Source organism: Coregonus clupeaformis, chromosome 32 (assembly GCF_020615455.1).
Source record: "Coregonus clupeaformis isolate EN_2021a chromosome 32, ASM2061545v1, whole genome shotgun sequence".
NCBI classification, from domain to species: Eukaryota; Metazoa; Chordata; class Actinopteri; order Salmoniformes; family Salmonidae; genus Coregonus; species Coregonus clupeaformis.
The window spans coordinates 2,507,812-2,521,782 of record NC_059223.1 but is presented as its reverse complement, the minus strand read 5'-3'; the positions used below and the strand labels follow the sequence as shown (position 1 = coordinate 2,521,782).

General features: G+C 41.6%; 1 protein-coding gene across 1 annotated transcript; it reads left to right on the top strand.

Annotated features, from left to right (window-relative positions):
* The first annotated feature begins 995 nt into the window (after window positions 1-995).
* On the top strand, window positions 996-13,880 carry LOC121548303. Its single transcript, XM_041859732.2, has 5 exons — window positions 996-1,088; window positions 3,328-3,404; window positions 3,771-3,935; window positions 13,169-13,300; window positions 13,567-13,880. Exons 2-5 carry the CDS (start codon window positions 3,329-3,331, stop codon window positions 13,701-13,703), a joined length of 510 nt encoding a protein of 169 aa, XP_041715666.1. The 5' UTR covers window positions 996-1,088; window position 3,328; the 3' UTR covers window positions 13,704-13,880.
* Window positions 13,881-13,971: the final 91 nt, after the last annotated feature.

Below are 13,971 nucleotides of genomic sequence, written 5' to 3'. Positions count from 1 at the left end.
ATAGTTTCCAAATCCACAGAGTTTACACCCAGAGTAGCATCGTTGCTGATTTGGTGGCCCTTATAGAGAGCCCATCAACTTAAATCCAATGTCCAATATGAAAAAACTATTGATGGGCCACTCTATAAGGGCCGCCAAATGAGCAGCGACACTCCTCTGGGTGTAAACTCTGTGGATTTAGAAACTTGAAGTGCTGCTAAGTAGAATAGACCCCCATTTTTACTGCGACACAATTTACATGAAATCGTGTACTACTGTGCAATAAGAAAAACGTACTGGACAGTGTTCAATACGAAAGGGCCAATTAACAATGGGATTTAAAAGTGTTTTCTAAAGTTGATTATTATAATAATAATAATATTATTATTATTAATATTGTTATTACAATTATTATTAATAGTAACATTATACATCATGTTTTGTTATTTATTACTGTTCTTACCATGATAACTATTTAGTAATCGTTACTTTTAATGCTGTTAACAATAATATCAATTATTTGTGCTATAATAGCGATTAACTGTATTCCTTTTCCACAAAATTCTTAGTGTGCTAACTTTTCTACATAAAATGTTACGCATTTCGAACATTTGTACTATTTTTCACCATCTTCATTTTGGAACTTTTATTTTGAAGGAAAATCGCCGAGGTCACGGCCTTATTTTTGCTAGGTCTTGCTTATTCTTGCTGGTGGAACGAAGGTAGCACACACCCGGGTTGAGAATCCCACGTTCCCACACCATATGACAGGCCACAAACACCATTTTGGTTCATCTCAAGGCACACGGCGTGACAGGAAGAATACCAATGCTGCGCCAACATGGTAGCGAAAGAACACTAGTTTCTGTACATTAACGTCGTAAAAGTTCAAATTCAATTGCACAGCGAAATGAATCACGGCTCACATTATTTTACAAATACATTTTAATATTTCTATAATAGTGAAATTCAAATCGTATATTATAAACATCGTTTTACACTATGACCGATTGACCTTCCATAGTTTCCCATAATCCCTCACCAGTTACGTATTTCCGGTTAATCACACTTCCTTTATGGTTTTTGGAGCGTCGCCGAAAGGATAACAAGTAAGAGATGGCGGGTGGATTTTCTAAATTATTAGACGTCTGATATACAGCTATCATAGAATATATGATATAGGTTTTAATGAAGATAAACATGCTACATATCTGCTGTGTAATCAGCAATGGATTTGTCAATGTTTCCAAGAGAGCCGAGTGAAGAGATGTGACATTGAGAAGAAAGGCAGACAAGACGAGGCGAATAGGCAGTGGTTGGCTCCATGGACTGTCAAGGCTAGCCTAGCTAGCTTCCTAGCTAACATTCCTGTGTGCCCTGTAGTCTGTTTTGTGGGTATTCCTCCTCATAGTCATGTGTAATGTTACTGTGGAGTTTAGACCGGAGCAGGAATATTACAAAAAGGAATCTAATGTTGGACGTCTATGTATTTGACCTTGTGCCAGTTAGCGATGGATTAGCATTAGGCCCCGTGTAGCTCAGTTGGTAGAACATGGCGCTTGCAACGCCAGGGTTGTGGGTTCGATTCCCACGGGGGGGCAGTATGAAAAATAAATTAATGTATGCACTCACTAACTGTAAAAGTCGCTCTGGATAAGAGCGTCTGCTAAATGACTAAAATGTAAATGTTAGCTTGAGTGTGATCCTTCTAGCTAGCTAACGTTTGAACCAATGATGTGTATAAACCCCGGATGCCGAGGGGGCGCTGTATTGAAGCCACCGTGCAGCCATCTTGGTACTCCTCCTCAATTGTAAAAAATATTTTGGAAGCTATAGAAATGCATTTATTAATGTTTACATTAGTTTTTGACACGTTCATTATATTAGGCACCTTAATGCATACTTTGAAATTACATTGTGAGCTTAACCTAAAAAATATAATATGAAGAAATATATATATATATACATTTTCCTTAAAGTATTTTTTTTTGAGGGTGCTAATGTTACTGTCCCCACTACAACAACAAAAATAATTAAATACATGTAATTTTATCCTTGAAACATTTAATTGAAATACTGTAGAATTCCATTCATTCCAATGGCTGACTGTTCCTACTAGGGAGTGCCAATATGGCCGACCGGTGGCTTCAAACCCTCTCAATAACCAATACATAGCAAAAGCAATCCAGGGTTTATATACGTCATTGGTTTGAACCAGTACCTGGGCTTGAAGAGACTATGAATATGACATCTCCTCTGACGTCCAGATCCTTCAATTCAAAGTCCCATTAGCCAGTTCTGCAAATGTTATGTCAAAAACGTTCGGTTCTCAACAATATATGGAGTTTCATAGAGCAACTATCGTCATTACTGCCGTTACTCATGGTATGTACTTCCAAAAAAGGTCAAAGAAAAAACAAAATCAATGATCTTTCTGGATGCTGTACTGCGGCTGGATCAGCCGACCTGCGTGTGGCAGTAAGTAAGGTGTATTTGGCGCATGCACACTTGGTAAATATTTTTCTATATATACTTTTTTTTGCCCTTTTTTGGAAGTACATGCCATGCGTAACATAAGTAATTACGATAGTTCTGCGAAACTCCATATTTTGATGAGTACCCAACACATTTTGACATAATGTTTGCAGAGCTGACTTTGGGACTTTGAACTGAAGGATCCTGGGTTTCGGAGGAAATCTCGTCATATTCATCCTCTCCTGAAGCCCAGGTACTAGGTCAGCTAACGTTAGCCTAGGTTGAAATTAACAACTTATTATTTTCAACATGGACGTTAGCTAGCTATCTAACTGTTAGCCTGTCTAACGTTACCATGGAAATGTTTGGTTAATGTAAGCTTGAAATGTCCACTGCAGATTGATGGCTAAATTGAACGATGGCTAGCTATGTTTAGTTTGCTAGGCAACTTTCTAGCTTAGACATTTTTGCTGCGTAACTTTATCTAGGTTAAGGTAGCTAACTAAGTGGCAAGCAAGCTTTTCCTCTTTTTTTGTTGTTGCCAGTTCTGTTTCTTTGATTTTATTTGTTACAAAAACTGGTTTATAGCAATGTGTGTATGGGAGGTGACAATAACTAGTTGCTAAATGTATGATTAGGGAGATGTGCAGTTTCATAAATTATTGTTGAACTGTTGCTATTTTTCGATTTATAAATTAATTGATTAAGAATAAAACGTAACCACACTATTTTACAAAGACTTGATGGCTAGCCGCTAGGCTATAGTTTCATGTCATCAGAATAACTTATTGGCGATTCGTTGGTCAGTAATGTTTTGTTACAGTAGTAGCTAGCTATATTTAATCATTTTCTCATGTATGTTATTTTTTTCAGAATGCTGGCCACCAGAGCCCTTAGCCTTGTTGGCAAACGTGCAATTTCCACATCAATATGTGTACGTGGGGGACATGGTGAGTGATTATGTTGGCAGCACACACCAAATACTTGACCTTCATGGTATGGACGTTTAAAGCCACCCTCTGTAAATTGTACCTACCACTAAAAAGTTGACAAACAAATGTAAACAATGGATGAAATACACCACCAGCAGCATGGTTTGGAGATGTACAGGAATCAGACAATACCATCTTATTGTAGAATAAGATATTACAGCTTTATTAGGTAAGCTAAAAAAGCAGTTATGCGGCTCCCAAAGGCACACAGTATGTATTTGCCTATGCACGTATTTGCTAAGCAGGTCCTATGCAGGTTTGAATACATGTATTTATTGGTTATGTGTGTCAGTCCTATGTAGTAACATGGTGAGTTTCCTGCAGGTGTTGCCAAGGTGGACGACTACGCTCTCCCATGCTACTTTGACAGGCGGGAGAACCCCCTCCCCGACGTCCAGTTTGTGACCGAGCTGAGTGCAGCGCAGAAGTCCTTAAAGGAGAAGGAGAAGGGCTCCTGGGCTACACTCTCCAACGAGGAGAAGATTGCATGTAAGTGGTTTTTACCCTTTTGTTTTTGTCCGTTTTGTTGTCGCAAGGTAAATGCTTACTCAAATAAAACAAAACTGCTATTGCATAGTTGTTTGGCTATCTGTTCTGTTAGTAAGGATGTAACAATTCACCGATACGCATCAGACCCCGGTTCAAATGTTTAAGATGCGAGTGCATCGGTCCGTGGGAGGCCAAACCGATCCATATGAAGCATGCATTGGTAAGAAAACCAATTCAAACGTTACAAATCGCCGGTTCCCTAACGTATAGTACTCTTTTTTTTTTTTTTTTGCCTTATTCCGAAAATACCTCATCTGTTGTGACTGAATTGATATGTCCTCTTCAGCCTATCAAACTTTTATGCATGTCACTGCGTATGATTTTGATCTACAAGTCAGATAACTGTGCGCACAGTGCGGGAGACACAGCTGCACGCGCCAACGAGAGTGTGCTGCCATCTTGTTAGAAGGTAACAGATGTATTTTATTATAGTGATTAAGAGTGACTTTCATTGTGTTCCATGGTGTTTAGCGCCCCCTAGTGGAGCTTTCTGGTACTTAGAATTATGTACGAAAACCCGGAAGTAAAGTTGTTATTATGCACGCGACAAGCAGCTAGAAACAACGTTACTGTACAGTTCTTTCAGTGCAACTATTTCTTGTTACGCTTCAGCCTCGGAAAATATTTGTTTTTTCACAACATAAACGTTTTCAATACATTCGTTCAAGAAAAGTCACGCCTTGGAAGTTTTATTGAAGACTCAGTTGTTAGCTATCTGTCTAGTTTTGCACGGGAACGCAATACCAGGGCAGAATAGTGAAAAAACATCATCACGGCGGGCTCAAGCACAAGAATAATCGCACGTGGTGGTTATGATTCTACGTTCATTAGCCAACAAAGCCTCTGATCCTAGGGATGACCAGCAGTCTACGATGCAGCAACCAGAGGCAAGTGTTCGACAGAAAGAGGAAGAGGAGCGAGTAAGAGAGATGGAGGAGCCTCTTCAGCACATTGAGACCAAGTCTCAGTCTACAAGATCAAGGTCATCAAAACAGTCAAGCAGATCCTCAACGGCAAGTTATGCAGCCATCAAAGCACGTGCCAAGGCGGACGCAGCGCGTGCTAGAGTCTCCTATGCTGAAAAGGAAGCTTCTATGATGAAACAAAAAGCGGAACTGGATGCAAGTTTATATGTTCTCCAAGTTGAGAGAACAGCTGCTGCTGCGTTGGCTGAAGCTGTAGCCTTTGAAGAAGCTGTAGAGTCTGAACGCAGAGATCTCCACAGAGAACTCAACACAGGGACACAGCCCTTAAGTCCAGTCCAACGTACTTGTGAGTATGTGCAACAACATGCTAGGCCCTACTTTGCTGAAATGCCATTTGAAGTAGAGACACAAGAGCTTAGTGTTGACCCAGATACAGGCCACAATCCAGAAAGTAGCAAACAACGGAGCATGAGCAGAGACTCTCCGTACAAAAGAAATGAAAAGCAGCATGGTGGAAAGGGAAAACAGACCCACTTCCAGTCACCGACACAAAGCTTCCCTGAGTCACAAGTGGCACCAGAACTCACCAAGTACCTCCTGCGCCGTGAGATGGTGAGTTCCGGACTCCTGAAGTTTGATGATCGTCCTGAAAATTATTGGGCATGGAAAGCATCTTTTCTCAATGCGACCAGAGACTTGAATCTATCAGCCAGGGAAGAGTTAGATCTAATTACCAAGTGGCTGGGGGCAGAGTCGTCTGAGCAAGCAAAGAGAATTAGATCTGTCTATATTCTCAATGCAACAGCAGGGCTTAACATGGTCTGGCAAACGACTAGAAGAGTGCTATGGTACACCCGAAGTGATCGAGAATGCACTGTTGAAGAAAATTGATGAATTTCCAAAACTGTCTAACAAAGACAATCACAAACTAAGAGAACTGGGTGACATTCTTCTCGAACTGGAGTGTGCTAAAGAAGAAGGGTACCTTCCAGGCCTCGCTTATCTGGACACATCTCGTGGGGTAAACCCTATAGTAGAGAAACTTCCATTCAGCTTACAAGAGAAATGGATAGCACAGGGATCCAAATACAAGGAGGACTATCGGGTAGCATTCCCACCATTCTCGTTTTCTCGAGATTCATCAGGAACCAGGCGAAAATAAGAAACGACCCCCAGCTTCACCCTCTACACCTCAACTACCCAGGTGTCTGTGAAAAATGAGAAACCTGTCAGGTACAGCAGCAAGACACCTGTGACTGTACACAAAACAGATGTGTCATCTGAGCCCTCAGACCACCAAACCAAACCCAGTAAGACAAAGGTTGAAAGCCCTGACCATCACTGTCCAATACATAACAAGCCTCATCCTCTTAAAAAGTGTCGCGGGTTTAGATTCAAAACTCTAGATGAGCGCAAATCATATCTCAAAGAGAATGGCATTTGTTTCCGATGTTGTGGGTCAACTCAGCACAGAGCTAAAGACTGTAAGGTGTCAATCAAGTGCTCAGAGTGTGACAGCGACAGACATCTTGCTGCTCTGCATCCAGGTCCAGCTCCTTCAACGATAGACACCGCTACAGCAGAGAAAGAGCATGGCGGGGAGCAAGGTGAAGATGCTCTTCTATCAGTCACCTCAAAGTGTACCGAGATCTGTGGTGAGGCAGCCAATCCAAGATCATGTTCAAAAATATGCCTAGTCAAAGCTTATCCAGCTGGGAAAAGAGAGAAAGCTGTCAAAATGTATGCAGTGCTTGATGAACAGAGCAACAAATCTCTGGCCAAGACAGAGTTTTTCAATCTCTTCAACATCAATGACAACTCTGCTCCATACACCATGAAGACCTGTTCTGGGGTAACAGAGACTTCAGGCAGGAGAGCCGTCAACTTCATGGTGGAGTCTATAGACGGACACAAGCAGCTCACTCTCCCTACTCTGATAGAGTGTGACATGATGCCAGACGATAGAATGGAGATTCCCTCCCCAGACATTGCGCATTATCATCCCCATCTGCAACCAGTGGCGGACAAAATTCCAGCTGTAGACCCAGACGCTCCCATTCTCCTGCTCTTAGGACGAGACATCTTAAGGGTACACAAGGTACGAGAACAAATCAATGGGCCCCACGACACTCCTTATGCACAGCGACTCGACCTCGGGTGGGTCATCGTGGGTGAAGTTTGTCTGGGAACGGCTCACCGACCAGCCAGTGTTAACGTGTTCAGGACAAACATACTTCAAAATGGTCGCACGTCCTATCTGAGCCCTTGCCCTGACATCATCCAGGTGAAAGAGAACTACAGCAGTGTAGCTCAGCAACACATTTCTCTCTCTACAGGGCACTCGAGAGATCCAAGCACAACTGTAAACACTGACAGCAATCCAGCAGACCATGCAACCAGGCCCATACGAGCCGCACTCTTAAAGCACACCAATTGGTTCTCAGGTCCCCCTTTTCTGGCTCAAGCAAACTCAAGTGAGTCTGAGACCATCAATTTTGACCTTGTAGAGCCTGACGCAGACGCAGAGATTCGGCCAGACGTCACTGCCTTCGTCACTAAGGTTTCTGGAGCTCAATTCGGCTCTCATCGCTTTGAGAGGTTCTCGAACTGGAAAGCTCTCAATCGAGCCACAGCACGACTCATTCATGTTGCCAGATCCTTTCACAAAAGTGTGGACGACAACAACTGCAGAGGCTGGCATCAGTGTAAAAAACCATGCAGTACAAGTGAGTTGTCACAAGCCAAAACAGCAATCATTCACTGTGTGCAACATGAAGCCTTCAAAGAGGAATTCAAATGCCTTGAGAAAGGAAAAGAGTTACCAAAACAAAGTACACTCAAAAAGCTGAACCCAGTGATTGATGAGGATGGGTTGCTGAGGGTGGGAGGCCGATTATCCTCTGCCGACCTGTCACAAGACGAAAAACATCCTCTCATCATCCCACGGACGCATCATGTCGCCACTCTGCTGGTAAGACATTATCACGAGCAAGTGGCTCACCAGGGCCGTCATTTTTCAGATGGAGCTATTCGAGCAGCAGGCTTCTGGATTATTGGGAGCAAACATCTGGTCTCTGGTATCATCCACAAGTGTGTCACCTGCCGTAAGGTTAGAGGAAAGTCAGTTGACCAAAAGATGGCGGACTTACCTGCAGACAGACTCACATCAGAGCCACCATTCACCAGTGTTGGACTTGATGTGTTTGGACCATGGAATGTCATAACTCGTCGCACTAGAGGTGGTAGTGCAGACTCCAAGCGCTGGGCGGTACTCTTTACATGTATGTCTACTAGAGCAGTCCATATTGAGCTCATCGAATCCATGTCCACATCCAGCTTCATCAACGCGCTGAGGCGTTTTTTCTCTATCCGTGGTCCAGCAAAAGTGCTACGATCTGATCGAGGTACAAACTTTATAGGTGCCTGCAGGGAACTGGGGATCGACACAAATGACTCAGAGTTGACTAAATACCTCTCAGACAAGGGATGTACTTGGATATTTAATCCCCCACACTCGTCTCACACATGAGGTCTTGAGCACTCTTATGTCTGAAGTTATGGCAATAATCAATGCGAGACCCCTAGTGTCAGTGTCAACCGATCCTGACATGCCTGCCATTCTTACACCCTCAATGTTACTGACACAAAAGACCAACGCTACCTCAGCCCCTTCTGGATATTTCCACATGAACGATCTTCATGGAAAACAGTGGAAGCAAGTCCAGTGTCTCGCTGACACTTTTTTGGAAAAGGTGGAGACAGGAGTACCTGACAACACTGCAGAGACGCAGAAAATGGACAGCAGAAAAGCCAAATGTGAAAGTGGGAGATGTTGTCTTATTGAAAGACAGTCAGACGCACAGAAATGACTGGCCAGTCGGACTTGTGGTCAAAACCTTTCCCAGTACTGACGGAAAGGTCAGGAAAGTAGAACTAAAGGTTGTCAAGCAAGGGATTGCTAAGGTGTTTCTGAGACCAATCTCAGAGATTGTTGTTCTTCTTTCTGAAGCATCCTAGAGGCAAAATATTTGATTTCATAGTGGCACAATCTCATTATACCAGGCGGGGAGTGTGCTGCCATCTTGTTAGAAGGTAACAGATGTATTTTATTATAGTGATTAAGAGTGACTTTCATTATGTTCCATGGTGTTTAGCGCCCCCTAGTGGAGCTTTCTGGTACTTAGAATTATGTACGAAAACCCGGAAGTAAAGTTGTTATTATGCACGCGACAAGCAGCTAGAAACAACGTTACTGTACAGTTCTTTCAGTGCAACTATTTCTTGTTACGCTTCAGCCTCGGAAAATATTTGTTTGTAAGTTCAATTCAAGCATATTGCAAGTGATGATAATATTGTTATTGACAGAATTGCTTACTTATCAAAGTTAATTGGTTACATTTACTCACGCAAATTGCATTGACTTTCATGGATGCCGTTAGCTGTATTAGTTTGCTCGTGCGTCATGTAAAAGAAGTGTAAAACATACTATAGTTTGTTACTGTTTCTAGTGTAATATGCTTTGTTATTGTACAGAGGTGTTAGTACATTATTAGAGTAATGAAAGGAGTTGGCTAGTTGTTACTCATAGAGTAATTATCTATTTGGTTTGTCGTTATGCCAGATACATGGTAACTTGGCACTTGCTTTGTATTTATGCAACTTCAACTTGAAATGTATAATGTACAGCTACAGTATGTCAATGTGAATTGAATACTAAAGTATATTATTTTCTGTATTTGCAGTTTCACAACATAAACGTTTTCAATACATTCGTTCAAGAAAAGTCACGCCTTGGAAGTTTTATTGAAGACTCAGTTGTTAGCTATCTGTCTAGTTTTGCACGGGAACGCAATACCAGGGCAGAATAGAGAGGTAGGCCTACCCTAACCCTGTTCGTAGGCTACAGCTGCACGGCACATTCAGCATTCAGATGTTTTTAAAATGGCTTTCGAATTATTCAGTCATAGGCTTTATTAATTGAGGGACAACCAATATAATTTGCTGGGTCATTAGCTAGGTTTCCATGTAATTTGCGACAGATTTTAATGCGAATATTCTAAAATCCTCATAAAAACAATTTTCCCAATAGATGTTTCCATCAAATTGACTTGTTGGGGATAAAAGGCTCTGTGATGACGTAGTGCACATAAAAATAGCTTTTGCGGTTAAATTCCCACATACCGAACAAAAAACACAAGTTAAATGGGTTTCCATCGCATTTTCAACTCTACTGATGGTTTTCTCACAAAATGTTATGTTATATTGCGTTATATAGCGAGTGTGCCCACTCTAGTATTGGCACATGCGCTCTAGCCAACAGCTCCCAGATACAGTGCAGGTATAGCCTACTTGAGATTATTATGGACAAAAGAGCAAGATAATTTTTTTGTCACAGCAGCCAAGCATCGATGATCATGTCACCAGAATAAGACCCTCGATATTTATTGGAAAGGAGGATCAAGCTCATCATCTGCACATTCACCACCCTGTGAAGTTAATCATAATTCATTGAATCTGTATTCTAATAAACTGCATGCTTTCCCGACGAGTCGTAGTGGAAGGACCACACAATATTTCATTGCGTGACTCCAAGTTTACTTCGATATGATGGTTATTATAGTAATATTTGTGCATAAAAGCATTTCCACCGTCATTTCTCGCATAATTTTACAGACACAAAGATCCCACCTTGTCTAGCCTGTTTTGTTTTTGGAAAGTTCACCGACAAATGTTCTGTTTCCATCAGGCCTGTCATGACATTATTTTGGACCGACATGTACTTCACTTGCATAAAAAGGTTGGATGGAAACCTGGTTTGTGTTGCCAAACGCGCTGTAGAAAATGGTTTTACTGGCAGAGCTACAGTTGAAGTCGGATGTTTACATACACCTTAGCCAAATACATTTAAACTCAGTTTTTCACAATTCCTGACATTTAATCCTAGTAAAAATTCCCTGTCTTAGGTCAGTTAGGATCACCACTTTATTTTAAGAATGTGAAATGTCAGAATAATAGTAGAGAGAATGATTTATTTCAGCTTTTATTTCTTTCATCACATTCCCAGTGGGTCAGAAGTTTACATACTCAATTAGTATTTGGTAGCATTGTCTTTAAATTGTTTAACTTGGGTCAAACATTTCGGGTATCCTTCCACAAGCTTCCCACAATAAGTTGGGTGAATTTTGTCCCATTCCTCCTGACAGAGCTGGTGTAGCTGAGTCAGGTTTGTAGGCCTCCTTGCTCGCACATGCTTTTTCAGTTCTGCCCACAAATGTTCTATAGGATTCAGGTCAGGGCTTTGTGATGGCCATTCCAATACTTTACTTTACTTTTTTGTCATTTAGCAGACGCTCTTATCCAGAGCGACTTACAGGAGCAATTAGGGTTAAGTGCCTTGCTTAAGGGCACATAGACAGATTTTTCACCTAGTCAGATTGGGGATTAGAACCAGCGACCTTTCGGTTACTGGCACAACGCTCTTACCCACTAAGCTACCTGCCGCTACAATACCTTGACTTTGTTGTCCTTAAGCCATTTTGCCACAACTTTGGAAGTATGCTTGGGGTCATTCTCCATTTGGAAGACCCATATGCGACCAAGATTTAACTTCCTGACTGATGTCTTGAGATGTTGCTTCAATATATCCACATAATTTTCCTTCCTCATGATGCCATCTATTTTGTGAAGTGCACCAGTCCCTCCTGCAGCAAAGCACCCCCACAGCATTATGCTGCCACCCCCATGATTCATGGTTGGGATGGTGTTCTTCGGCTTGCAAGGAGCCCACTTTTTCCTCCAAACATAACGATGGTCATTATGGCCAAACGGTTCTATTTTTGTTTCATCAGACCAGAGGACATTTCTCCAAAAAGTACGATCTTTGTCCCCATGTGCAGTTGCAAACCGTAGTCTGGCTTTTTTATGGCGGTTTTGGAGCAGTGGCTTCTTCCTTGCTGAGCAACCTTTCAGGTTATGTCGATATAGGACTTACTGTGGATATAGATACTTTTGTACCTGTTTCCTCCAACATCTTCACAAGGTCCTTTTGCTGTTGTTCTGGGATTGATTTGCACTTTTCGCACCAAAGTACGTTCATCTCTAGGAGACAGAACGCGTCTCCTTCCTGAGCGGTATGACGGCTGCGTGGTCCCATGGTGTTTATACTTGCGTACTATTGTTTGTACAGATGAACGTGGTACCTTCAGGCGTTTGGAAATAACTCCAAAAGATGAACCAGACTTGGGGAGGTCTACCATTTTTTTCTGAGGTCTTGGCTGATTTGTTTAGATTTTCCAATGATGTCAAGTAAAGAGGCACTGAGTTTGAAGGTAGGCCTTGAAATACATCCACAGGTACACCTCCAATTGACTCAAATGATGTCAATTAGCCTATCAGAAGCTTCTAAAGCATGACATCATTTTCTGAAATTTTCCAAGGTGTTTAAAGGCACAGTCAACTTAGTGTATGTACACTTCTGACCCACTGGAATTGTGATACAGTGAATTATAAGTGAAATAATCTGTCTGTAAACCGTTGTTGGAAAAATGACTTGTGTCATGCACAAAGTAGATGTCCTAACCGACTTGCCAAAACTATAGTTTGTTAACAAGAAATGTGTGGTGTGGTTGAAAAACGAGTTTTAATGACTCCAGCCTAAGTGTATGTATACTTCCGACTTCGACTGTATGTAGGCTACCGGAGTGGACACAACTCACATCTTGCTGATTGCACATCTAACTGCTGATTGGGGCTTTTTGGTTGCCAGGTTCACCTTACAAATTGTTGTTACTTCTGCTTTAAATAGTCAGTACATTTGGTCATTTTTACATGAACAGTGTAAAGGTATAATTTCATAAGGACAGCAATAATATTTGCCAGCCACACTGGTCGGAACGGGAGAAGAGCGCAGCTCTCCATAAAGTTCCAAAAGTCAAAACCATTTGCTTTTGAGACGGGTGAAATCCAAAGCTGCATTATATTAATTGGCTATGTATGTCATAGCTCATTTCTAATATTAAAATGTTACTAGCTCCAAATAAACAAATCTGCTATATGACAACTTAATCAGTGGGTGATGAGGATTTAAAAAGTGGGGGACAAAAACATTAATTGATTAATTTAGAATTGAAAATGAATGTTTATCCAACAATTGTTTGTGCATCACATCGATATGTTACACTAATTACATCTAATTGCACCAAATCGTTATTATCTAACCAAAGTCTTACATTTTGTCTTTACTGACAGTGTACCGCATTAGCTTCAAGCAAAGCTTCGCAGAGATGAACGAGGGCACAAAGGAGTGGAAATCGGTTATCGCAGGAATGTTCTTCTTTATTGGCATGACCGGACTGGTCGTCCTATGGCAGAGGAAGTTTGGTATGTCTTGTAATAGGAAAAGGAATGGGAACATTTGGCCATCAGTGCCCCTTCAAAAAAATGGGTTGCATGTCTTCTCTGCCCAGTGTATTGCCTCAACCATAATTGTTATAACTGACAAGCAACCAGTTGTTATTGTGAAACAGAATATGTTCTCAATTATGTTTACCTTGGTAGATAAATGTTCAATACAGACTATTAGAGAATAGATGTTCATAGGTAAACTTTAAGGCAGAGCCTAACAAGCTGTGTCTGTCTCGCTGCAGTGTACGGACCTGTCCCCCCCACCTTTGAGTCAGAATGGAAAGAGAAGGAGTTGCAGAGGATGCTGGACATGAGGATCAACCCCGTGGAGGGCTTCTCTGCCAAATGGGACTATGAGAACAAGGAATGGAAGAAGTAAACCAACCATCCAGAGGACCACATTACATACCATGACACCAACAAACGTACAAACATACCAATACTCTTGTCTGTATTTATCTATTGTCCACATTACCTCAGTCAATACGTTTTTGGAAGGCCTCTTCCTCTTAAGGTTATCATGTATTATAGAGCAAAATAAAAGTTCTTATGTTTACCCAATAGTATGTCTCCTTCTTTGCTGTTATACTACCATGTTGTGGAGGGTTAAATGCCACTGGAGGAGTAGGCCCTACATGCCAATTATA